The sequence below is a fragment of the Gymnoscopelus braueri genome, assembly GCF_963280865.1.
Source record: "Gymnoscopelus braueri genome assembly, chromosome: 22".
Classification (NCBI taxonomy): Eukaryota; Metazoa; Chordata; class Actinopteri; order Myctophiformes; family Myctophidae; genus Gymnoscopelus; species Gymnoscopelus braueri.
Genome location: NC_137624.1, coordinates 45,736,377 through 45,764,000, shown reverse-complemented (window position 1 = coordinate 45,764,000; position 27,624 = coordinate 45,736,377). Strand labels below are relative to the sequence as shown.

Here is a 27,624-nt window from a genome sequence, read left to right as displayed (position 1 = left end):
TACACCGACCACGCTGCCCTCACTTGGGCATTCAAGAACCCTAAGTCCTCGTCTAGACTCACTCGCTGGACAATGCGCCTTCAAGAATTCCAATTCAACATATAGTACAGGAAGGGTCATCTGAACATCGCCCCCGACGACTTATCTCGGGCGGTGACTCCAACTGAACAGCAGGCAGTGTGTGCAGTAATGGCAGTGTCTGGTAACTCGGAACTACCCACAACGTTAGATGGTCTAGCCAAAGCACAAAGCGCGGATCCTAAGGTCGGAGATCTTCTAGAGAATCTCGACCAGTCGGACCAGCGGACCGATCGGTTAGGCTTCGAGGAGATTCAGGGAATCTTGTATCGGAGACAGCCAACCAGGGACATCGGACTGAAGTATCAGGTGGTGGTGCCCGAGAGCCTTGTCCAATATTTCCTGGAGTACTTCCATGACCGCCCCATGAGTGGGCATCTACGAAGGCTGAAGACCCTACTTCGAGTTCTTGAGGTGGCCTGGTGGCCGACGGTCCGCCAAGATGTGTGTGATTATGTCAAGAAGTGTCAAGTTTGCCAGCAGTACAAGCCTGAGAATCAAAAACCATCCGGTATGTTGCAGTCCACCCAGATAAGCCAGGCAGGAGAGGCCCTCGGGATCGATCTGATGGGGCCGTTCCTGAGGAGCAAGAAGGGAAACATCGACTACTACACCAAATGGGAGGAAATGTTTCCGCTGAGAGATGGTAAAGCCCAGAGGCTTAGTGCGATCCTTAAAGATGAAATATTCACTCGATGGGGGGTCCCTAAGTACCTGATCTCGGATCGCGGACCATAACTAACCGGAAATGTCTTTGACGATCTCTGCAAGACCTGGGGCGTGGTACACAAGTTCACTACCAGCTACCATCCCCAGGCCAACCTCACGGAGAGGGCAAACAGGACCATCAAGACTGATCGCATCATTCGTGGGAGACCAGCACAACAAGTGGGATCAATGGTTGCCCGAGTTCCGATACGCCATCAACACTGCAATGCATGAGACCACTGGCCATACACCTGCTGAAATGTCCATGGGCCGTGGGTTGTACGGTCCCTTGGAGCATATGATAGCATCTCCACCCATGCCCATACAACCCTCATACAATCTCCTAGAAAGACAGCAGGCCATGGTCAAAGAGGTCAAACGAAGGGTGGGTGTGTCTCAAGCCAGACAAGCCAAGTATTATAATGCCCGGCGGAAACACGTACAGTTCCAGCCGAGCGATTTGGTCTGGGTGAGGACACATCGGCTCTCCAAAGCATCTGATGCATACTCGTCGAAGCTTGCGCCAAAATGGTCAGGTCCAGTTATAGTGACGAGTCAGACAGGCCCCATAAATTAAAGAGTGAAATGGAAAGATAGTGACAAAGTGGATACGCTTAATCAACGCTTTGGTCAACCTCAAACCTTACTTTGGTAGGACTTGAAAATTAGCTTCCAGCTTGGGGGGGGGGGGGGGGACTGTGACAATTGCACATTATTATTATTATTAGTATTCCACTCGACCTGTGCATGTTATTATATTTGTTAAATGTACTGTAGGTAACATGTTTGAAGCTGTGAGAAAATATGAACTTGTCCTATTCACATGAACTGTAATGGGTCTGATTGGAGGGATAATAGAATCAGTGATGCCACCCGAGGTTACTAATAGAGGGTGTGGTACACAACATGGGGGTTGAACGAACCAAACCGTTTGTGCCAGGTTGAGCGGAGGAGGAAAGCAGAGACTTCGAAGCGCCAGTTTAGAGAGTTTTGAAACAAAGTGTAAACAGTAAACTGCAGCCGAGGTTAAAGGACTTTCGAGCCCAGCGGAGAGAGGAACCTGCCGTTCCTGCTGTGCGTTGGGATCCGAGCGCCGTGGTGTTGTGGTCGAGACGCCGGTCGGGAGTGGAGCCGACAGCCGAGGCCGGTGAGACCAAACCGAGCAACCTTTTCTTTGGATTACAAATTAGAGAGGTACCCCGTATTTAGCTATTATTTGGGCCGCTGCGCGCGGAAGAGACTTTTCTTTTGAGTGGATTAAGGAACAGTTTGCGTCGCGGGAGTGCGATCAGAAGAGGACGGTCGCGGGACTATTTATTTATTTATTTAAACAGCGTGCGTGCGCGACAGACTTCTAAACGCTGTGCGTGTTTGTTTATTGTTTATGTTTACATTTTGACCCGCGGGGTTACAAGGGACAGTGGGATTTGTTTGGTGGGAGGGGCGTTTGAAGTGATGATTGTTTGTTTTTGATATATTTGTTTGTTTGGCTGTTTATTTTATTTATCAGGGAGAGCGACAGGGACAGAAGTAAACTTTGGAAGTGTTATTATTTGATTTAAATACCGAGTGAACTGTCACTGTGTGTGAGATACAGAAATAAAATCCTTATTGTAGTGACCACATAGCTTTTTGTTTAAAAAACAATGTTTTCCATTTGTGTGAGTCACTCTTGGACTGAAATAATAGACGCTTGTTGCAGATTGAAGAATAGAATGTCCACTCCAGGTTTGGTTAGATTTTCTTCCTTTTACAGAGATGCATAAATTAATAGAAAACTAAACTTGCAATAGAATAAAATAAGACAAAGTAAATCTCCCGCACGCAAACAAGGTCTATAGAATGTGTGCTTCTCAGTCTGCCACGCCCCTAGCATGACGCACCTTTCCTTATGAAGAGACCTGGGGGGGGGGGGGGGGGGGGGGGGGGTTGAACACACTACAGCCATCAGTATACACACCACAATACAAGAAGTAGGGATGTTCCCAGTGGTTCATTTCACTAAACATTAAAAATGTTTATTCGAATAGTTGAAGAAGTATTAATTTATTTATTAATTGAAATTAACACCCAGAAAATGGCCCAAACTGAGCACATTTCGATCTATAGGGCCAAATCTCATTTGAAAAATATATTAAGAGTATATGAAAACCATTTAAAATGTTTTTACTATTGGAATCCAAATAATGAATGCGCAGCACAAAAGTAGGACATATCAATTCGGTTGTCACTCCAGCGCAAGTCAGAGCCGGTCTGAACGAAGCTGATCAGCTCCCCAGTTTAAACCATAACTAATACTGTACCTGGCCTGTAGACCTGTTCGCAATTTGGTGTTGGGGGAATTTCTCACCTGAACTGAGTCAGTGGGTCCCTAGACATGAAAAATCACGGAGGTGCTTGTTCGCCAGAGTGGCACGAATGGCCCAATGGCCAAATCAAAAATGGCCGCCATTGGCTATGATGAAAATCATTGAAATATCAATGTCAATGTCATTATTCAATAATTCAATTACGATTTTGTACTTTACTATCCCTTTTATTGTATTCTTTTTCATAATAATTTGTTTTATTTACAGCAAAATACATGTACATGAAAAAAAAGTTAAACATCTCTGTTTAACTTTTATTTTAATTGGGTGTTGAAATTAGCAAACAAGACTATGTAGGAATAAAAGTGATATACAAATAAAACCATACCACAAAATCAAATAAGAATTTTGTTGGTGGCCGTCATCAAGAATGCTGTAGTCTCTGAAAGAGAAGGAAACTGAAATCTACATGCGGACTCTATGCCAATCTTTGCAGAATGTGATTGCATAAACTACCTGCGTCATGGCTCATGGTATCTTGAACAAATCAAGGTGCTAGAGTTCACACATCCTGAGCTCTACCGGCGCTTCTATATAGGCCAGTGGGTTATTCGGGATCGCCCAGGCTGGGTCTGGGCTGTAGGAGGTGACATGAAGGTTGAGCAGACCATTCAGCGAGTGTCGAAGGGTCCAGGAGGTCACTGTAGTAGGAGCCACACACAATGAAAATTCTGTGGCAGAGTTCGAGCTCTTGTTCCACGAGATTGGGTCAATCACCAATGTCCTCAACTTTCTCACCAACAACCACACCATGAAAGATACAGAATGCCATCTCCAGCATGCACCGGAATGTGGCGAAGCTGCTGGACTTCGTGCTAGAGCGTCAGAATCCATACTCAATGATGGTCAATGTGCCTGTGCCACAGCGCAATCTGCTCACAAAGCAAGCTGTTGACCGAGGGGTCACTCCACGCCTACTCAATTGTCTAAAAAATGGGGAGCGTGTCTACGCTGTCATACAGACAGGAGAGGTTAGTTGAGAAGACCAAGAAAATGAGCACAACCATACCAAAGCGGAAGTTACCTCAGTTCAACGAGCAACCTCAGAAGACGTCAACAACCATTCTGAAGGAGCAGAAGTTAGTCTCATCCAAAGACATGGCTGAGGCACATAGGAGTATGGACATTGCTAAGGAGCGGGGCATGAACATCCGGCAGATACTTACTCATGATATGCTCTCAGCATCTCCCCTGTTTGATGGTGACCTTCCAGCTCATGTCAACAAGTCAAAACTTGTCAGTGAGATTGAGCCTGAACTTGACCTCACCCAATGGAGTCCAAAGTCTACTCTTGCCACTCATGTTGTGGTAGATTTCATGTCGAAAATGCGGCAGATGCCACTTGCACGATTCCCTACTTTAGGTGCTGTCATCAACGCTATCATCAGCTCAACATTATCCCTCTGCCAAGAGCCAGGGTTCATCCATCTCATACATTGAGATGTCTCTAAAGGAAGGGGAGCGCATGCGGCACACAGACTCAATAACAGGAATCGACATCATTGGCATGAACAGAGACACACCCATCCCTCAGCAACTTGACAAGTTCTGGGCGTCTGAGGAGAACAAGCGGAATCTCCAACTGCTAGTTCGGGATATGGTGTGCAGTCAAGCCAGTCAAGCCTGTGGCAATGCTACCATCATTGTCAGCTCTGTTGTCTCTGAAGATGATGTGCTCCCAGCAAAGACGGCTGGTGGTGAAAAGATCCCAGACCTCTTGAACTGGATTGAGGAGGCTGAGACCAGATTGGTGGTGCATTTGGAGTGGTGTGTTCGTGTGAAACAGAGCAAGAGAGTTGTCATAGTCTCCAATGATACAGACACCTTCGCATTACTGCTATACTACACCCCATACTTCCAAGCACTGGGGGTGAAGGAGATCTGGCAGCAGTATGGCACTGGTGAGAAGCGGCGCATGCTTCCACTGCATCAAGCAGTCTCTCATCGTGGAGCACCACTAGCCAAGACAGTGATCAAGGCGCATATCCTGACTGGAGAAGACTGCATGAGCAAGGTGGGGACCAAACATGCAGCTATGGCTTCTGACCCAGTACAATATTTAACAAACTTTGGAGAGGCAGACACCTTGACAGAACAAGACACAGCGTTGGCAGAGAAGGACTTGGTACGTGTCCGGACAGGGGCCAGGTCAAGTACAACTGCTGAGACGTTTGATGACCTCAGGGAAAGCTATACCAGTGCCAGCGCTGGAATTGATGCTATCCCTCCCACAAGTAGTGTGATCAGAGGTCACATCAAACATGGTGCTTTTCTGGTGCATAGGGCTTGCCACCTGCTTGCGACAGCCAAGGAACCTGAGGAAAGATTAGAGCCAGTGGAACATGGATGGGAGGAGCACTTTGGTACGCTACTGCGATCAAAATGTCTAAAGCCCTTACCACCGATTATGCAAGTGTGCAGGAAAGTGCGACACTCGGCGATGTGGCTGCCGTGCTGCTGGAGTTCCGTGCATCATATTCTGCCATGGAAAACTGGAAAATCCTTCATGTAAAAACCCATCACACTAACCAGCATGCACACATATATGGTGCACTGTAAGAGAAATTGTACAAAAAAGATATGATTTTATTTCACTTTTATTTTCTTATCTTGTCTTATTTTCTAATTAAAGCACCCAAATCAAATAAAAGTTAAAGGGGGATATTTAGAATTGTTATATTTTTCATGTTCATGTCTTTTGTTTTAAATAAAACAAATAATTATGAAAGAAATACAATAAAAGTGACTAAAGAAACAAATCGAGTTATTGAATAATGACATTGATATTGATATTTCAATGACAAGATGATCCTTAATGGTCAAAACAATATCAGAAAGGAATTCTAAATGTCAGAATTAGTTGAAATAGACTTATTGCACCTGTTTTTACTCTTAACAATGGCCAAGTTATGGCCAATGTCTTTGGAATAGCAAAATGACCTTGACCATGACCTTTCAAGGTCAAAATCACCCAAAATGGTCATAACAATATCAAAAATGAATTCCACACACCCCAATTAGTCAAAATGGAGGTATTACATGTGTATATCCACTCAAAAACAAATGAGTTGGATTTTCATCAAATGAGTTGGATTTTCATCATAGCCAATGGCGGCCATTTTTGATTTGGCCATCCTGCGCAGTGCACACGTTGCAAAGCACTTTAACCGTCCAACCAGTGCATTCCCAGTGGGCGCTCGTTGTCTCCCGTGGGTGCACGAGCCCTGGGTGATCGGCACCTGCTTATTTTGCTTGTTAAAAGCATAATTTTATTCAGACATGTCAGCAATATGGAAAAAAAACTTAGGAATGCAGGCAGAGGCAGAGCAACAGGCAGGGCTAAAAGCGTCTATTACCACTGTGGTTGTACACACACACGCACATCACGGCACTGACCAGACACTGACCAGACACTGACCAGACATAGACAAACACACAGACCTGCCTGGAACTGTGACACATCTGGGTTTATTTGAAAGCATTGATTTCAAATAAAACATCTGACTAGAAAGTAAGTGTTAGTTGTTCAAAAAACATCAAATTATTGTGACAGTAAAGCAATAGCAGCGTAGCCTGCAGGCAATGTAACAGTCACACATGCTCATATAAATCATGAAACGAAAGATTTTGTTCATCAGGAACTGCACCTCAATAATGGACAGATGCAAGGATATCTGGTAACATCTACCACAGATTCATTAATCAATCAATCAACGCACGTCTTATGTGCATGCATAAGACTGTACCCCCTCCCCTTGGAGAATTTAAGCTATGGACAAATGAATGCATCTTGATGCTTTGTTTTCATATAGAAGGATTCAATGTGCTGATTGCACATAATGCATCCATAAATAAAACTGATGTCTTTGTGGTTTCTCCTCATAAACACTTAAATGTCTGTGTGCAGGAATCTTTTCTGGACACCCACCCAACTGTGTATCCATAGCACTTTGAATAACACTGCATTCTTCTATTGATTAATTTAATGTATTATTTCCTTATTGCTAAATCTGATTGCAAAGTATAATTTGATAAGGTAATCCTTCATCCTCTCTTTCATGCATGCATGCATCCATTCATCCTCTCTTTCATGCATCCCTTCATCCTCTCTTTCATGCATCCCTTCATCCTCTCTTTCATGCATCCTTCATCCTCTCTTTCATGCATCCCCTCATCCTCTCTTTCATGCATCCCTTCATCCTCTCTTTCATGCATCCTTCATCCTCTCTTTCATGCATCCCCTCATCCTCTCTTTCATGCATCCCTTCATTCTCTCTTTCATGCATCCTTCATCCTCTCTTTCATGCATCCTTCATCCTCTCTTTCATGCATCCCCTCATCCTTTCTTTCATGCATCCCCTCATCCTCTCTTTCATGCATCCCCTCATCCTCTCTTTCATGCATCCCTTCATCCTATCTTTCATCCATCTATTCATCCTCTCTTTCATCCATCCTTCATCCTCTCTTTCATGCATCCCCTCATCCTCTCTTTCATGCATCCCTTCATCCTCTCTTTCATGCATCCCTTCATCTCACCCTGTAGAAGATGCCATCGCTCTGTACGACTTTGAGGCCCAGGACGATGGAGACCTGGGTTTCAAGAAGGGAGACAAATTCAAAATCTTACAGAAGTGAGTGCGACACATTGTTCAACTTTAGTTTTCCATGTTTTAAACATATAGGCCTTTAGAACAAACTAGACCTAAAAACTTGAGGCTTCATGTCTTGTGTGACGTTACTTATTATGTAAAGTGCTGTCCTTAAATGTGTGTGATAAATGTCATTTTTTAATTTATATTTTATTCATACAATATACACTGTGGCCTTTATTCGTGAGTGTGTTAATCTGCTTTATAGTTTTTTTTATTTATCTTTTCATTATCCCATCTTCTTTCCTTCCTTCGTGCCCCCCCCCCTCTCTCTCTCTCTCTATGCAGACCAGAAGAAGGGTGGTGGAAGGCTATGTTAATCAGTACAGGTCAGGAGGGATTAATCCCCAGTAATTATGTGACCACAGACCTGTTGGAGGCAGAGGAGTAAGTAGTATTATATATACACTGTATGACTGTTATGTATGAGTTAATAAGTAGTACTATAATATACACACTGTTAATGAGGGCAACGTGGGGGTACTAGTTCTTTCAGGTGTTAAAGGTGCATCGGTCAGGATGCAAAGAATGGACGAGGAGACGTGACTTCCTTTTTTAACTATATTAGTCCTGTACTTAACAGTATTATTTACAGCAGTTCTGTAATAACAAAATAGAATACATCTACAATTAGGCACTGTTATATTAACAATTAGCATAACAATCCAAAATATACCACTGCAATCACAAATTAGTATCCAAACATCTTTACAATAACAATCACCCCATAAAGGCTGAATATTCATTTTAAGACAGCTGTAGACATTAGCAGTGTTTCATTTCACACTTGAACAGAAGCTTATAATTGACATCCAATGATATCATTCACTTCCAGTCATAAACAAACTGACCAATTTATAATGAAAAAGGATGAACCCTGGTGGCCAAATAAAACATGGTGTTCACAGTAAACAACGTGGAACGCTACAAATCGATCACTTTACAGGCAATATGAACGATAGTAGGACTTCACTGTACATAAAGAAAGGTTTAACAAAACACATCTTAAGAATTCCTCCAGCCACATTATAACAAATGACATAAAATATCTGTTCTTACACAACATGAATTATGCAAAATAAGGCATGTGATGCAATAACAATGCACAAGCTTACTCTTTGTCATGAACTCATAATACTCATGAAGGTACACTGGCCTTTTATCACCTGTGCACCAATTGATTCATCAATTTGCACATCCTCTAAACAGATCAGTGCTGCTAGGAAACATTATTATCGTGTATGGGTTGTGACACGTATTGATTCATTTCTAACTTTGCAGGATGACAGAGGAACCAGGAGCAGAAGGGATCCGTTTGGGTCAGACGATCATCAGTATCACAGTGCCATTCTTGTGCCTTGTATGTAGATACATCCACACACAGTGCATGTATATTTGAGACCCAGCTCTGACGAGAGGGACATTTTGCACCTGTCGGTGCTTTTCAGAACGGAAGAAAACATCGCACAAATAATTTCCGGTCGAAAAGGAGTCAAGGCCTTAAACCCCATTTTCACTTGCTTGAAATGCTGCCAATTTATTGGTACATTTCATTTCAATAATCAAAATCACATCATGCTACCTAGTCAAAATGCCTGCATTGTTATCACAATACTAGTCTCGTATAGCCAGACAACTATTCCACAATCTCCGAATGCTACAGTATATAGAGTCTGGAACTACACCTCCCGATATCCGAGACAGGAAGCTGCCTTTTCCGTTCACAAAAAAATATTTTAAAATAGCTTTACATTTTTTTTTTCATTTCTGCTAAGCAGCAAGCTATATATGCTTAGATGATTTTGATTTATATTCGGATAAATTTGCGCGGCTGTAAAGACAAAACGGAAGTGGGGAGGAGACGTAACGTCCTCATTTTCAGAGCTGCTGTGCTCCAGACTGTATGACCGGAAGCATTTGGAAATTGTCACAATACGTACTGTAAGCGTAAATCCCCATACCAATCCCCATACCAGTGGCATCATGCTGGGTGTTCCACAAGCGCTGGCTGCCGACAGAATAGCAGCACATTAGAACATCTCCGCGTAATCAGTGCCCATACCCTAGGTGGGGTTGGCAAAAGGGCCTTTCTGTGTGGAGTTTGCATGTTCTCCCTGTGTTCCCTAGGGTAGGTACCCTCACAAAAAACATGCAGTAAACCTACCGGGAAAACTCCCCCCTGTCAGGTGATAAGAAGCAGCTTGCTAGCTCCTCATGCATTGAAGGAGGCATGAGCTCAGTTCTAGGCTCTCCCTAGGCTGGCGGAGGGAGAGTAGCGCCCAGGATTACATAGGCAATTGGCACTGGGTGAAAAAATGGGTTACAAAATCGTGGGGGAAAAAAATAAGCTACAGCTACTTTCTTACTGTCTTTTTATATTTCATGAGGGTGCTTCTCCTTTCTGGACATACGACTCCGTAAGCCAATGGTACAAGGTCCTTTGTATCCAGATGATGCAGGATTTGTCACGAACATGAACAAGATACACCGACACAAACTGCATGTACGTACGTGTACATGCGTTTCTCAGACAACCACAATTTACCAGGTCATGTGTAGTCTGCAACAGACCATATGCATTTTTATGATGCTGTGTCAGGTTATTTGGTGTCCAAGGCATGCCACATCCTACTATTCTCTACTTTCATATGAAGAAAAAATGGAAAAGAATATATATAGTTTTTTCACAATAAAATGAGCAACTCTGTATATTTGACCTGTTGGATATTTGATCATGTAAATGTCACAGTATCATTATTGTAGCTTTTATGTAGATACATCATACTTTTCATGTATTATAGATTTTTCATATTTGTGACTGCTACTGGTGAAACCTTCCCCATGTCGCGATTTTAGAAACAGTAGAAAATGGCAAATTAATTTTGATTTTCTTTTGATTTTGATTTTTGTGTTTTTTCATTTTTTTTTCATATTAACACAGTTCGAATGTTGAAGAAGGTTTGTATTGCAAAAGATAGTCGTTTTAGAATTATTAAATGGTTACATTTGTATGGCAAAGTAGGCTGCTTTTGAGCGAGTCTGTGTGTTATTTTGGGGAGTGGAGAGACACTTGGCCGAGATTCGCATAGTGGTTTCGATTGGTCATGGCTAGGCATTGTTCTCCGGTTTCACTCTCTGATCACCGCCTATCTTCACACGATGTGCCAGTGTTGCCAGGTATTTTTATTATAAGTTAGCCCCCAAGATTTTTATTTGAAAATAGCAGATCTACAAGCTCACAATGCGTCGCTCGCGATGCGACGCGTTGTGAGCTTGTAGATCTGCTATTTTCAAATAGCCGATGTATACAGTAGGTTTAAAGTGCTCATGTGGCCCATTGTCGCTTCTTTTTGATCCGATTGGTGGCCATTGTCCGTTTTTTCAACTATGCGGCCGTAGCGGTTGGGGGGTGTATTGCACGCTGAAACATAACTCTATGAGAAAATGGCCGCCGATTGGATTAAAATATATGTTTTATTGAACAATACGGAAGATACGGGTACTTAGACCCACCCGAAGTGAATTGTAACATCTGTGGCCGTGAGGTAAGCACTTTATATTTTAAATCTGAACGTTTATGTAGATGTACGGGTTGTAAATGGCGAGTGCAAACACCAGGTTGGAGTTAAGCCAGGACGCCTGTGACGACGAGCTAACAATGCTTAAGCTACTAGCCTCGCTACTTTTGTGTATATCCGTTGTCACAGCAACCTATTTTCAAATAGCCTATGTATAAAATACCTAAAAAAAAAAAACTAGTTCAATTCTCCTCTCTTTTTTATTCTTATGATTTTTTCCCCCCCAGATGATCTACTGGCTTAAAAATGTCAGAGTTCTACGTTACTTTATTCTTCCCTTTGGGAATTTTGTCCTGATTTATGTCCAGCTGCCACATAAAGATACATACAATTGTACTGTTTCACTGTACATTTAGAAATTTAAAAGCAGGTCTGTCTTGTCAAGTGTGTTTCTAGTGTTAACAGCTAACCTACTGTCACTCCTGTCGGGGAGTGGTTAGGGGTGGGTGAGTGATTAGGGGTGGGATTAGGGGTGGAGTTTAGTAACTGTTGTCCCTCTCATTGTCACACCCATTTCTGGGCCACAGAGGTGTTGAAAACTGGGATCTTCGCAGGGCAATTTCTCTGCTTTGGGGTTTAAGGTTCAACAATATTCAAATGGTTACATCTTCCTTAAATATTTATATCCAATTTCAATGAATGATGCATCATATGAAAGCTTATATTCTGTACGTTAATAATCTAAAATGAAAAAATGCCCACTTGTGGCATAAACCATTGTACTCAGTCACATTTTACACTGACTGACTGACAAACTGTATATTTGAACTGTATGTTATATATTGTCACTGTCGGGCAGAATCTCCATGTTTCAACTTTCTTTTTCGTTTGTAAATTAATGCTCTACTGTCATGAGTGTCATGCAAAAGTAGCAAAAAAAATGCTTGTAGATTGTAGATCTGTCCTTAAGATAGATGACGGTTTAACAGAACGAGACGTTGTTGTATTAAACGTTTTTCTTGCATTTGCAGACAGTGTGCTGGAGTTTTTTATGTATTTATTTCAAATCAAACTCAAATCACATTTTATTTATGAAGCACATTTAAAACAACCAAACTTGACCAAAATGGTGTAGAAAGAAAAACCATCAACAAGCACTCATTGGCACACAGACACATGTATATTAAGTTAAAACAGTTAGACAGGCTAGATAGGTTCAAATGCAATTGAAAGCCAAAGAGAATAGGTGGGTTTTAAGTAAAGATTTGAAAACCTCATTGGACTAAACAGAATGGATGGGGAGGGGCAGGTTGTTCCAGAGCTTGGGGACGGGGCCTAAAGGGCAGTTTGCGGGTCTAAAGTGCATAATTAAATCAGTGCGATAAGAGAGAGTTATGTATTGCTGGAACTGATATAAAGTGACACAGGGAGGGAACAGGGTCAGAGGCGGTGAGTCTGATGACCCCCTGATCCACCCCCTACTCCACCCACTGTCCACCCCCTACTCCACCCACTGTCCACCCCCAACTCCCCCCTACTCCAACCACTGTCCAACCCCTACTCCACCCACTGTCCACCCCCTACTCCCCCCTACTCCAACCACTGTCCAACCCCTACTCCACCCACTGTCCACCCCCTACTCCACCCACTGTCCACCCCCTACTCCACCCACTGTCAACCCCCAACTCCCCCCTACTCCAACCACTGTCCAACCCCTACTCCACCCACTGTCCACCCCCTACTCCCCCCTACTCCAACCACTGTCCAACCCCTACTCCACCCACTGTCCACCCCCTATTCCACCCACTGTCCAACCCCTACTCCACCCACTGTCCACCCCCTACTCCACCCACTGTCCACCCCCTACTCCACCCACTGTCCACCCCCTACTCCCCTCTACTCCACCCACTGTCCAGCCCCTACTCCACCCACTGTCCAACCCCTACTCCACCCACCGTCCACCCCCACCGTCCACCCACTGTCCACCCCCTACTCCACCCACCGTCCACCCCCACCGTCCACCCACTGTCCACCCCCTACTCCCCCCTACTCCACCCACTGTCCACCCCCTACTCCACCCACTGTCCACCCCCTATTCCACCCACTGTCCAACCCCTACTCCACCCACTGTCCAACCCCTACTCCACCCACTGTCCAACCCCTACTCCACCCACTGTCCACCCCCTATTCCACCCACTGTCCAACCCCTACTCCACCCACTGTCCACCCCCTACTCCACCCACTGTCCAACCCCTACTCCAACCACTGTCCAACCCCTACTCCACCCACTGTCCAACCCCTACTCCACCCACTGTCCAACCCCTACTCCACCCACTGTCCACCCCCTATTCCACCCACTGTCCAACCCCTACTCCACCCACTGTCCACCCCCTACTCCACCCACTGTCCACCCCCTACTCCACCCACTGTCCACCCCCTACTCCCCTCTACTCCACCCACTGTCCACCCCCTACTCCCCTCTACTCCACCCACTGTCCAACCCCTACTCCACCCACTGTCCAACCCCTACTCCACCCACTGTCCAACCTCTACTCCACCCACCGTCCACCCCCACCGTCCACCCACTGTCCACCCCCTACTCCACCCACTGTCCACCCCCTACTCCACCCACTGTCCACCCCCTACTCCACCCACTGTCCAACCCCTACTCCACCCACTGTCCACCCCTACTCCACCCACTGTCCAACCCCTATTCCACCCACTGTCCAACCCCTACTCCACCCACTGTCCAACCCCTATTCCACCCACTGTCCAACCCCTACTCCACCCACTGTCCACCCCTTACTCCACCCACTGTCCAACCCCTACTCCACCCACTGTCCACCCCCTACTCCACCCACTGTCCACCCCCTACTCCACCCACTGTCCAACCCCTACTCCACCCACTGTCCAACCCCTACTCCACCCACTTTCCAACCCCTATTCCACCCACTGTCCAACCCCTACTCCACCCACTGTCCAACCCCTACTCCACCCACTTTCCAACCCCTACTCCACCCACTGTCCAACCCCTACTCCACCCACTGTCCACCCCTTACTCCACCCAATGTCCAACCCCTACTCCACCCACTGTCCAACCCCTACTCCACCCACTGTCCAACCCCTACTCCACCCACTGTCCACCCCTTACTCCACCCAATGTCCAACCCCTACTCCACCCACTGTCCACCCCTTACTCCACCCACTGTCCAACCCCTACTCCACCCACTGTCCAACCCCTACTCCACCCACTGTCCACCCCTTACTCCACCCACTGTCAACCCCCTACTCCCCCCTACTCCAACCACTGTCCAACCCCTACTCCAACCACTGTCCAACCCCTACTCCACCCACTGTCCACCCCCTATTCCACCCACTGTCCAACCCCTACTCCACCCACTGTCCAACCCCTACTCCACCCACTGTCCACCCCCTACTCCACCCCCTACTCCACCCCCTACTCCCCTCTACTCCACCCACTGTCCAACCCCTACTCCACCCACTGTCCAACCCCTACTCCACCCACCGTCCACCCCCACCGTCCACCCACTGTCCACCCCCTACTCCACCCACTGTCCACCCCCTACTCCACCCACTGTCCACCCCCTACTCCACCCACTGTCCAACCCCTACTCCACCCACTGTCCACCCCTTACTCCACCCACTGTCCAACCCCTATTCCACCCACTGTCCAACCCCTACTCCACCCACTGTCCACCCCTTACTCCACCCACTGTCCAACCCCTACTCCACCCACTGTCCACCCCCTACTCCACCCACTGTCCACCCCCTACTCCACCCACTGTCCAACCCCTACTCCACCCACTGTCCAACCCCTACTCCACCCACTTTCCAACCCCTATTCCACCCACTGTCCAACCCCTACTCCACCCACTGTCCAACCCCTACTCCACCCACTGTCCAACCCCTACTCCACCCACTTTCCAACCCCTACTCCACCCACTGTCCAACCCCTACTCCACCCACTGTCCACCCCTTACTCCACCCAATGTCCAACCCCTACTCCACCCACTGTCCAACCCCTACTCCACCCACTGTCCAACCCCTACTCCACCCACTGTCCACCCCCTACTCCACCCACTGTCCACCCCTTACTCCACCCACTGTCCAACCCCTACTCCACCCACTGTCCAACCCCTACTCCACCCACTGTCCACCCCTTACTCCACCCACTGTCCAACCCCTACTCCACCCACTGTCCAACCCCTACTCCACCCACTGTCCACCCCTTACTCCACCCAATGTCCAACCCCTACTCCACCCACTGTCCACCCCTTACTCCACCCACTGTCCAACCCCTACTCCACCCACTGTCCAACCCCTACTCCACCCACTGTCCACCCCTTACTCCACCCACTGTCAACCCCCTACTCCCCCCTACTCCACCCACTGTCCACCCCTTACTCCACCCACTGTCCAACCCCTACTCCACCCACTGTCCAACCCCTACTCCACCCACTGTCCACCCCTTACTCCACCCAATGTCCAACCCCTACTCCACCCACTGTCCACCCCTTACTCCACCCACTGTCCAACCCCTACTCCACCCACTGTCCAACCCCTACTCCACCCACTGTCCACCCCTTACTCCACCCACTGTCAACCCCCTACTCCCCCCTACTCCACCCACTGTCCACCCCCTACTCCCCCCTACTCCAACCACTGTCCAACCCCTACTCCACCCACTGTCCACCCCCTATTCCACCCACTGTCCAACCCCTACTCCACCCACTGTCCAACCCCTACTCCACCCACTGTCCACCCCCTACTCCACCCCCTACTCCACCCCCTACTCCCCTCTACTCCACCCACTGTCCAACCCCTACTCCACCCACTGTCCAACCCCTACTCCACCCACTGTCCAACCCCTACTCCACCCACCGTCCACCCCCACCGTCCACCCACTGTCCACCCCCTACTCCACCCACTGTCCACCCCCTACTCCACCCACTGTCCACCCCCTACTCCACCCACTGTCCAACCCCTACTCCACCCACTGTCCACCCCTTACTCCACCCACTGTCCAACCCCTATTCCACCCACTGTCCAACCCCTACTCCACCCACTGTCCACCCCTTACTCCACCCACTGTCCAACCCCTATTCCACCCACTGTCCAACCCCTACTCCACCCACTGTCCACCCCTTACTCCACCCACTGTCCAACCCCTACTCCACCCACTGTCCACCCCCTACTCCACCCACTGTCCACCCCCTACTCCCCCCTACTCCACCCACTGTCCAACCCCTACTCCACCCACTGTCCAACCCCTACTCCACCCACTGTCCAACCCCTACTCCACCCACTGTCCACCCCCTACTCCACCCACTGTCCAACCCCTACTCCACCCACTTTCCAACCCCTACTCCACCCACTGTCCAACCCCTACTCCACCCACTGTCCACCCCTTACTCCACCCAATGTCCAACCCCTACTCCACCCACTGTCCAACCCCTACTCCACCCACTGTCCAACCCCTACTCCACCCACTGTCCACCCCTTACTCCACCCAATGTCCAACCCCTACTCCACCCACTGTCCACCCCTTACTCCACCCACTGTCCAACCCCTACTCCACCCACTGTCCAACCCCTACTCCACCCACTGTCCACCCCTTACTCCACCCACTGTCCAACCCCTACTCCAACCACTGTCCAACCCCTACTCCACCCACTGTCCACCCCCTACTCCCCCCTACTCCAACCACTGTCCAACCCCTACTCCACCCACTGTCCACCCCCTACTCCCCCCTACTCCACCCACTGTCCAACCCCTACTCCACCCACTGTCCACCCCTTACTCCACCCAATGTCCAACCCCTACTCCACCCACTGTCCACCCCCTACTCCCCCCTACTCCACCCAATGTCCAACCCCTACTCCACCCACTGTCCACCCCTTACTCCACCCAATGTCCAACCCCTACTCCACCCACTGTCCACCCCTTACTCCACCCAATGTCCAACCCCTACTCCACCCACTGTCCACCCCTTACTCCACCCAATGTCCAACCCCTACTCCACCCACTGTCCACCCCCTACTCCCCCCTACTCCACCCACTGTCCAACCCCTACTCCACCCACTGTCCACCCCCTACTCCACCCACTGTCCACCCCCTACTCCCCTCTACTCCACCCACTGTCCAACCCCTACTCCACCCACTGTCCAACCCCTACTCCACCCACCGTCCACCCCCACCGTCCACCCACTGTCCACCCCCTACTCCACCCACTGTCCACCCCCTACTCCACCCACTGTCCACCCCCTACTCCACCCACTGTCCAACCCCTACTCCACCCACTGTCCACCCCCTATTCCACCCACTGTCCACCCCTTACTCCACCCACTGTCCAACCCCTACTCCACCCACTGTCCAACCCCTACTCCACCCACCGTCCACCCCCACCGTCCACCCACTGTCCACCCCCTACTCCACCCACTGTCCACCCCCTACTCCACCCACTGTCCACCCCCTACTCCACCCACTGTCCAACCCCTACTCCACCCACTGTCCAACCCCTATTCCACCCACTGTCCACCCCTTACTCCACCCACTGTCCAACCCCTATTCCACCCACTGTCCAACCCCTACTCCACCCACTGTCCACCCCCTACTCCCCCCTACTCCACCCACTGTCCAACCCCTACTCCACCCACTGTCCACCCCCTACTCCACCCACTGTCCACCCCCTACTCCCCCCTACTCCACCCACTGTCCACCCCCTACTCCACCCACTGTCCAACCCCTACTCCACCCACTGTCCAACCCCTACTCCACCCACTGTCCAACCCCTACTCCACCCACTGTCCACCCCCTACTCCACCCACTGTCCAACCCCTACTCCACCCACTTTCCAACCCCTACTCCACCCACTGTCCACCCCTTACTCCACCCAATGTCCAACCCCTACTCCACCCACTGTCCACCCCTTACTCCACCCAATGTCCAACCCCTACTCCACCCACTGTCCAACCCCTACTCCACCCACTGTCCAACCCCTACTCCACCCACTGTCCACCCCTTACTCCACCCAATGTCCAACCCCTACTCCACCCACTGTCCACCCCTTACTCCACCCACTGTCCAACCCCTACTCCACCCACTATCCAACCCCTACTCCACCCACTGTCCAACCCCTACTCCACCCACTGTCCAACCCCTACTCCACCCACTGTCCACCCCTTACTCCACCCACTGTCCAACCCCTACTCCACCCACTGTCCAACCCTTACTCCACCCACTGTCCAACCCCTACTCCACCCACTGTCCACCCCTTACTCCACCCAATGTCCAACCCCTACTCCACCCACTGTCCAACCCCTACTCCACCCACCGTCCACCCCTTACTCCACCCACTGTCCAACCCCTACTCCACCCACTGTCCAACCCCTACTCCACCCACTGTCCAACCCCTACTCCACCCACTGTCCAACCCCTACTCCACCCACTGTCCAACCCCTATTCCACCCACTGTCCAACCCCTACTCCACCCACTGTCCAACCCCTACTCCACCCACTGTCCAACCCCTACTCCACCCACTGTCCAACCCCTATTCCACCCACTGTCCACCCCTTACTCCACCCACTGTCCAACCCCTACTCCACCCACTGTCCACCCCCTACTCCACCCACTGTCCACCCCCTACTCCCCCCTACTCCACCCACTGTCCAACCCCTACTCCACCCACTTTCCAACCCCTATTCCACCCACTGTCCAACCCCTACTCCACCCACTTTCCAACCCCTATTCCACCCACTGTCCAACCCCTACTCCACCCACTGTCCACCCCTTACTCCACCCAATGTCCAACCCCTACTCCACCCACTGTCCACCCCTTACTCCACCCAATGTCCAACCCTTACTCCACCCACTGTCCACCCCTTACTCCACCCACTGTCCAACCCCTACTCCACCCACTGTCCAACCCCTACTCCACCCACTGTCCACCCCCTACTCCACCCACTGTCCACCCCTACTCCACCCACTGTCCACCCCCTACTCCACCCACTGTCCACCCCCTACTCCACCCACTGTCCACCCCCTACTCCACCCACTGTCCACCCCCTACTCCACCCACTGTCCACCCCCTACTCCACCCACTGTCCACCCCTACTCCACCCACTGTCCAACCCCTACTCCACCCACTGTCCACCCCCTACTCCACCCACTGTCCACCCCTACTCCACCCACTGTCCACCCCTACTCCACCCACTCTCCAACCCCTACTCCACCCACTGTCCAACCCCTACTCCACCCACTGTCCACCCCCTACTCCACCCACTGTCCACCCCTACTCCACCCACTGTCCAACCCCTACTCCACCCACTGTCCACCCCCTACTCCACCCACTGTCCACCCCTACTCCACCCACTCTCCAACCCCTACTCCACCCACTGTCCACCCCCTACTCCACCCACTGTCCACCCCCTACTCCACCCACTGTCCACCCCCTACTCCACCCACTGTCCACCCCCTACTCCACCCACTGTCCAACCCCTACTCCACCCACTGTCCAACCCCTACTCCACCCACTGTCCACCCCCTACTCCACCCACTGTCCACCCCCTACTCCACCCACTGTCCAACCCCTACTCCACCCACTGTCCAACCCCTACTCCACCCACTGTCCAACCCCTACTCCACCCACTGTCCACCCCCTACTCCACCCACTGTCCACCCCCTACTCCACCCACTGTCCACCCCCTACTCCACCCACTGTCCAACCCCTACTCCACCCACTGTCCAACCCCTACTCCACCCACTGTCCACCCCCTACTCCACCCACTGTCCAACCCCTACTCCACCCACTGTCCACCCCCTACTCCACCCACTGTCCACCCCCTACTCCACCCACTGTCCACCCCCTACTCCACCCACTGTCCACCCCTACTCCACCCACTGTCCACCCCCTACTCCACCCACTGTCCAACCCCTACTCCACCCACTGTCCAACCCCTACTCCACCCAACTGTGCACCCCCTACTCCACCCACTGTCCACCCCCTACTCCACCCACTGTCCACCCACTGTCCACCCCCTACTCCACCCACTGTCCAACCCCTACTCCACCCACTGTCCAACCCCTACTCCACCCACACAGTCCAACCCCTACTCCACCCACTGTCCAACCCCTACTCCACCCACTGTCCAACCCCTACTCCACCCACTGTCCAACCCCTACTCCACCCACTGTCCAACCCCTACTCCACCCACTGTCCAACCCCTACTCCACCCACTGTCCAACCCCTACTCCACCCACTGTCCAACCCCTACTCCACCCACTGTCCAACCCCTACTCCACCCACTGTCCAACCCCTACTCCACCCACTGTCCACCCCCTACTCCACCCACTGTCCAGCCCCTACTCCACCCACTGTCCAGCCCCTACTCCACCCACTGTCCAGCCCCTACTCCACCCACTGTCCACCCCCTACTCCACCCACTGTCCACCCCCTACTCCACCCACTGTCCAACCCCTACTCCACCCACTGTCCAACCCCTACTCCACCCACTGTCCACCCCCTACTCCACCCACTGTCCAACCCCTACTCCACCCACTGTCCAACGTGCGAGAGAGAGAGAGAGAAAGGGAGAGAAAGTATTAGACCGATGTAGTCCAATTTTTTTATCATCATTAATGTAGCCTACCCTACCTACACTTGCATTTTAGAACGTTCAAACTACCATTTTACTAGAACTACCCAGTAGAACAAGTGAACTGCACAACAGCTGTCTGTCTCATTGATTGTCAGTGGCAGCGCATGCATGTGCACATCACACTACAAAACCCGACATTTGATCAACAACAAAATATAGATTAATACATTTGACAACATACAGCCAACATCCCAAAATTGAGTCTTAATATCCAGCAAGTAGCCTAATATAAATTAATAACTGCAAACAAATTAGAAGTTTAGGCTATCAATATCCTACAAAAGTAGAGATGTAGAGATATGGTGTCAGGCTTCTGCTGTCCTATGGATGAATCCACAGAATACTGTGGTGTCAGACTGCTGTCCTATAGATGAATCCACAGAGCACTGTGGTGTCAGACTGCTGTCCTATAGATAATAATAATAAACTTTATTTGTATAGCACCTTTCATTACATGAAATGCAGCTTAAAGTGCTTTACAGAGCAAGAATACAATTACAGTTGCAACCAATTTAACAATAAAGCAAAAAATAAAAATGAAAATAAAAATAAAAATAAAAATAAAAATAAAAATAAAAATAAAAATAAAAATAAAAATAAATAAAATAAAATAAAAGCAAAAGCATAAAACAACATTAAAATATGCAATACAGTGAGGACTTAAAAATCAATCAAAGAATCAGCTAAAAGCAAGAGTGAAGAAATAGGTCTTGAGCTGTGCTTTAAAGCTATCGACAGAGGCTGCCTGTCTTAGGTGTAATGGGAGTTTATTCCACACTGTCGGTCCGTAAAAGCAGAATGCTGCTTCACCGTATTTTGTATATGTCATTGTAGGCACCTCGAGCAGGTCAGCACTTGAAGACCTGAGGGCCCGGTTATCTCTCTAGGCAGTCATAGAGGTAGGAGGGTGCCAGACCATTTAGAGCTTTATAAACTATTAAAATAATTTTAATATGAATCCACAGAGCACTGTGGAGTCAGACTGCTGTCCTATAGATGAATCCACAGAACGCTGTGGTGTCAGACTGCTGCTACGGTGTGCATTCTGACTCTGCAGTTATGATTTCGCCAGGAGAGCACTCTGTGGATTCGTCTATACACGAATCCACAGAGCACTGTGGAGTCAGACTGCTGTCCTATAGATGAATCCACAGAGCACTGTGGTGTCAGACTGCTGTCCTATAGATGAATCCACAGAGCACTGTGGTGTCAGACTGCTGTCCTATAGATGAATCCACAGAGCACTGTGGTGTCAGACTGCTGTCCTATAGATGAATCCACAGAGCACTGTGGTGTCAGACTGCTGCTACGGTGTGCATTCTGACTCCGCAGTAATGATTGCGCCAGGAGAGCACTCTGTGGATTCGTCTATACATGTGTACGTCTATACTATGTCTATACACAAATCCACGGAGCGCTGCCTGTAGGTGGCGCAACCATTGCTTCAGTGTCAGTCAGCTGCTGCTGCGGTTCTGTCCGTCTGTTGACGTTAGCAGAGCAGCCATAAACTAGCTTACTGGCACCTGACGGAGGTGGTTCGTCCCCATTTTCTGTACCTCTTTGTACAGTTAGTGTTACTAAAGCTAAGTAAAAAGCAGGCAAAAGAGGGGGCGTCCGCTGGCCTAGCAGTCCATACCACATGTCTAGTAATCCAGTCTTAGAGCATGTCACAGGTTCGATTCCCGTTCCCGATGACCTTTTCTTTGTGTCACCCCCCCATCTCTCTCCCCATTTCCTGTCAGCCTACTTTCTTATAAAAAAATAAAGGCAGAAAAGCCCTAGAAAATATCTTTAAAAGAAAAAAAAAGCAGGTAAAAGAGTAAGGTGAGCAGCTGACTGACACCGCGCAGCAGCAGCTGGTCGAGTCTGACGGCCGATCTACACCAGACTTTTCAAAGCGCGCGTATGCGTGGCGCGTAGAGTGCGTTTGTTTAGATCCAATTGATATCAATGATAGCGGCTACACCAGGCGCGCGGATACGCGAGTCCCGCATACGCAGGCTTTAAAATAGGACTGGATCTAAAAGTGCGTGTGTGCGTATATGCGCGTGTGTGCGAAAAAAGTCTGGTGTGTTTCCACAGTGACACCGCAGCAATGGCTGCACTCCGTGGATTCGTCTATAGACATTCTTCACCAGTGTTTTCCTTTGTATTAACTAGCTGTGTGAACACAAGAACATCAATGCAAGATAAGAGGAACACACTGTACAGTAACATGTTAATACTATTAAGTCATGGACCTCTGCTCAGTGGATTGGGATGTGGGCCCACAGTCTGCTGAGCAGCACTGAGCAAATCCTGTGGGAACCTGTTAATAATACTTAAGACCTGAGGTTCTGATTCTACATAATGTCTTCTAAATTCCAACAGTTTTTTGAAAAAACCCTGTGTTTCTATATCAGTGGTTCTCAAACTTTTTCATGTCAAGGACCCCCAAAATGTACATGTATTTGGCCACGGACCCCCATCTCAACATATGTTGTTCCAGGGACCCCCCATGAAGCAAAGATTTGAGTTACAAATGTTCGCTTTAAAAATATACATATTCAAAGATTTGCACTCATTTTTCTCGATTTTTCAAAAATAGCAGATCTACAAGCTCGTAGCGCGGCACTCGGTGCCGCGCTATGAGCTTGTAGATCTGCTATTTTTGAATAGCCAAAATGTAAAATAATGCTTTTTAGTTCAAATCTAAAAATGACACAGATGCGTTCCAGGTCTTATTGGTGCTTTTTGTGCTTGTTAAAAGCAACATTTTATTAAGATATGACAGTAATGTATCTTTTTTAACCCAAACCCGACCGTACCAAAAACAGAAGTTGGCTGCTATGTATATACTGTATGATGATATATCATCACATCATATTATATCATTGAGCTATGGAGTTATATATCCACAGGAGAACTCATGTCTATTTGGACAGGTGGAAAAGTTCAACTATAGCTATACACTTGCAGAGACACATTATTGTACCTGGGTTAGACCTTCTGATAGTTGTACTGATAGTGTTTCAGTAGAACCAGAGTGAAACAATAAATGACAGCTTACAGTGACAGTGAGCTCCAGCAAACCTCTGTGAATGCCCGAGTCTCAACGCTGGTTGAACACACTAGGCCAGGGGTCTTCAACGTCTTCAGGCCAAGGACCCCCTAGCTGAGAGAGAGATGAAGCAGGGACCCCCTAGCTGAGAGAGAGATGAAGCAGGGACCCCCTAGCTGAGAGAGAGATGAAGCAGGGACCCCCTAGCTGAGAGAGAGATGAAGCAGGGACCCCCTCTATATTGTATAAAATTGTGTTTCAGATAAACTTTTGCTGCTCTTTTTCCCCTCCACACCTATAACTCTTTGCCAAAAAATAGCCGATCTACAAGCTCACAACGCCTCGCAGCGCGAGGCGTTGTGAGCTTGTAGATCTGCTATTTATGGCTAAAGTTCTCCTCAGAAAAGGGATGCTAGGGTTCAAGTGGTTAAGGTAAAATAAATAATCATATCGCACAAAGATTTGGCGGACCCCCTGTAGTAACTCTGAGGACCCCCTAGGGGTCCCGGACCCCCTGTTGAAGACCCCTGCACTAGGCTAAAGATACCAAGGATTCATCAGTGATCTCACCGTCATGTGACAGTGAGATCAAGCATGGACGTACGCCATATGCTTGAGGTTTATTTTTGAAAATGTTTTGAAAATATATGAAAGGTTTTCAACATGGAAATGATGATGACGATTATGCAAAAAAGGAATTGTGATTATCTCTATAGGGGCGGCAGTGGCTCAGGGGTAGAGTGGGCCGGGTAGAGTGAACTGGAAACCGCAAGGTTCCCAGTTCGATCCCGGGCTGGGGGCTCCCCCAGAGTTATTTAGTGTGGAAGTGTCCTTGAGCAAGACGCTGAACCACTAATTGCTCCCGATGAGCAGCTTGGTGCCTTGCATGGTTTCCTCCTCCATCGGTGTGTGAATGGGTGAATGTAATGCACAATCTATGTAAAGCGCTTTGGATAAAAGTGCTATATAAATGCACCATTTACCATTTTACCATCTCAAATAATTGTGATGATGTAATAACTGTTACAGGCCTAGAGCGCAGAGAACACTTTTTCTTGTTGCATGAGTGGATGTGAATAAAGGTCGTTGAGGTCACTTCCTGCCCCATGAGCTCTACTAACATAGACTTAGAACCAAGCCAAAGCCCCCCCCCCACCCCCCTCACCCACCCCTACCCCCCCACAGCTTACAAGACATAATAAGGATGGCTCAGAGCACCAAACCCATGAGTTCCTGTTTGAAGTGCCACACAAACACTGCAAGTATGAAACCTTAGACACACAATTGTTCAGGGTCCATTTGGTTCCATGTGTACACTCTCAGAGTTACAGACCTGTAAGGGTCCATTTGGTTCCATTTGTACACTCTCAGAGTTACACACCTGTAAGGGTCCATTTGGTTCCATTTGTACACTCCTGTCTAGTTTTTGTCCCTGCTTTCCCTCTCCCTCTCAGGATATCCTTTCAACAATTAAAATAAAAAACACATGTGTGTGTGCGTGTGCGTGTGTGTGTGTGTGTGTGTGTGTGTGTGTGTGTGTGTGTGTGTGTGTGTGTATGTGTGTGTGTGTGTGTGTGTGTGTGTGTGTGTGTGTGTGTGTGTGTGTGTGTGTGTGTCAAAAGCAAGGAGGTGGGGTCTACAAAGGAAAATAAAGGTATGGGACAATGCTTCGGTCACCATCTGGAGGGTTTCATCTTCCTCACTGTTTTCTGATCTGAGTCATTCACATAGTCAGCTTGATGTCTCAGTTTATTGTCCCCTTGTGCCCTCTGCAGGTTGAAAACGGCATGCCATGTGTATATGATGTGTGAGTAAGCACGCACGGGCACACACGCACTCGCACACACACACACACACGCACACGCACACGCACACGCACACGCACACGCACATGCACGCACGCATGCTAAAGCAGGAGTGATGCATCTTTGATGATGTAGAGCAGTGGTTTTCAACCGTTTTTTTTGCGTCAAGGACCCACAAATTGACACACATCAGCCCAGGGACCCCCATTTGAAAAGATATGTCAGAGACTCAACCATTTTGATTCCTTGGGGGTCCCAATCTACACTGTATCACCACCATCATCAGTGTTCATTTAACTTGTACACTCTCAGAGTTACAGACACATAAGGGTCCATTTGGTTCCATTTGTACACTCTCAGAGTTACAGACACAAGGGTCAATTTGGTTCCTAACTATTAATTTGTCTAGGGACCCCCTGAAACCCCCTCAAGGACCACTGGTGGTCCCCGGACCACTGGTTGAGAACCACTGATAGAGGGCCACTATATATGTCCACACTCACTCCAGAGGGACACATTGTATATACTGTCAGAGGGCAGACGCCTCTTATCTACGTATTTTAACTCTTTTCGTAAATGAATACCGTAGCTACTTCGCACAGAAGTAGCAAAAATAGCAGATCTACAAGCTTGCGTTTCAGCTTGTAGATCTGTTATCTTTGCTATTTTTCAATTGGAATCCTGGAGAGTAACATTTTTATTTATTCTCAAATGCATTTAGTTATACTTTCGTTAACTTTTTGAACTTAAATACAAATAGATTGGACATAAAAAAAAACAATAGGATTTTAATACTAGTCATTAAGCTACTAATATAGACTGAAGTCATTAAAGCGGGTCATGTTTGCATGTTATGAATCATAACAGCTGAAATCAATAATATAATCACTATTCTGATATTAACCTGTGGGCCGCATTAAGTGAAGGTGGGGGCCGCATTAAGTGAAGGTGGGGGCCGCATGTGGCCCCCGGGTCGCCAGTTGCCCATGTAAGTCTAAAAGGGACCATGGTGAATTATGTCCCCAAAAGAGTCTCCACAAACTGTACAACTTAAAGACTTTTGAAGAGCTGAAAAGAGTTAAGTATATTATACTTAAAGTATCTGAAGGAGCCATTCTGCCCTTGTGCCTTTAAGCCTGGTGTGGGCGGGTTCACCTTGAGGCTGGTTGCTGTGGCAACCAGCAGGTTCATATAGGCACAGGTGCAACAAGCCACTTAACGATGGCATGGTTTGGGTACACTGAGGAGATCACACAGTTTTTACCGTTCCTACTTTGCATTTGACAAAACCTTGCTGTATTCCCTGTTAAACTGAATAAATGGGAACCTCACCCAACAGCAGTTTATGGTTTGGACATTCTATCATTGAAACGCGTCAAAAACGGATAATCCCTGTACCCAGCCGAGTGGCGAAATGTTTGTTTGAAATAGTCACTACACAAGTAAAAACCTCATCTCATTTGGACAAATGAAGACAGTCATCACACCCTGGATAAACACCTATCATCTCATCTGGACATTGGATCGATCCTGCTCTCTTTCTGGACAAGTGGAGCGCCCTGGAAGAAGAGTTTTGATCACTGGACAACTTTGGGTCGCAGTGCAAGAGCTCGGAGAACCCCGCCTCCCCGCCGCCCGCCTCGCCGCTGCCGCCGCCCGCCTCGCCGCTGCCGCCGCCGCCGCCGCCGCTCTACCGCCGCCCTGCTGCTCTACCGCCGCCCCCCCACCCCCCTCCCCGCTCCACAAGGAACGGACAACGGATCGCCGACACGGACACAA

The 27,624-nt window shown here is 48.6% G+C and overlaps 1 protein-coding gene across 1 annotated transcript in view; it reads left to right on the top strand.

Moving 5' to 3' along the window:
* Positions 1-9,229, top strand: part of LOC308078728 (NACHT, LRR and PYD domains-containing protein 1b allele 1-like) — a 496,405-nt gene extending 487,176 nt beyond the window's left edge. The window contains exons 26-28 of the mRNA XM_080420037.1: positions 7,699-7,786; positions 8,093-8,191; positions 9,086-9,229. Of these exons, the coding sequence (XP_080276163.1) occupies positions 7,699-7,786; positions 8,093-8,191; positions 9,086-9,203 (305 nt within the window). The 3' untranslated portion in view covers positions 9,204-9,229. The remainder of the gene's footprint in view (positions 1-7,698; positions 7,787-8,092; positions 8,192-9,085) is intronic.
* Positions 9,230-27,624: the final 18,395 nt, after the last annotated feature.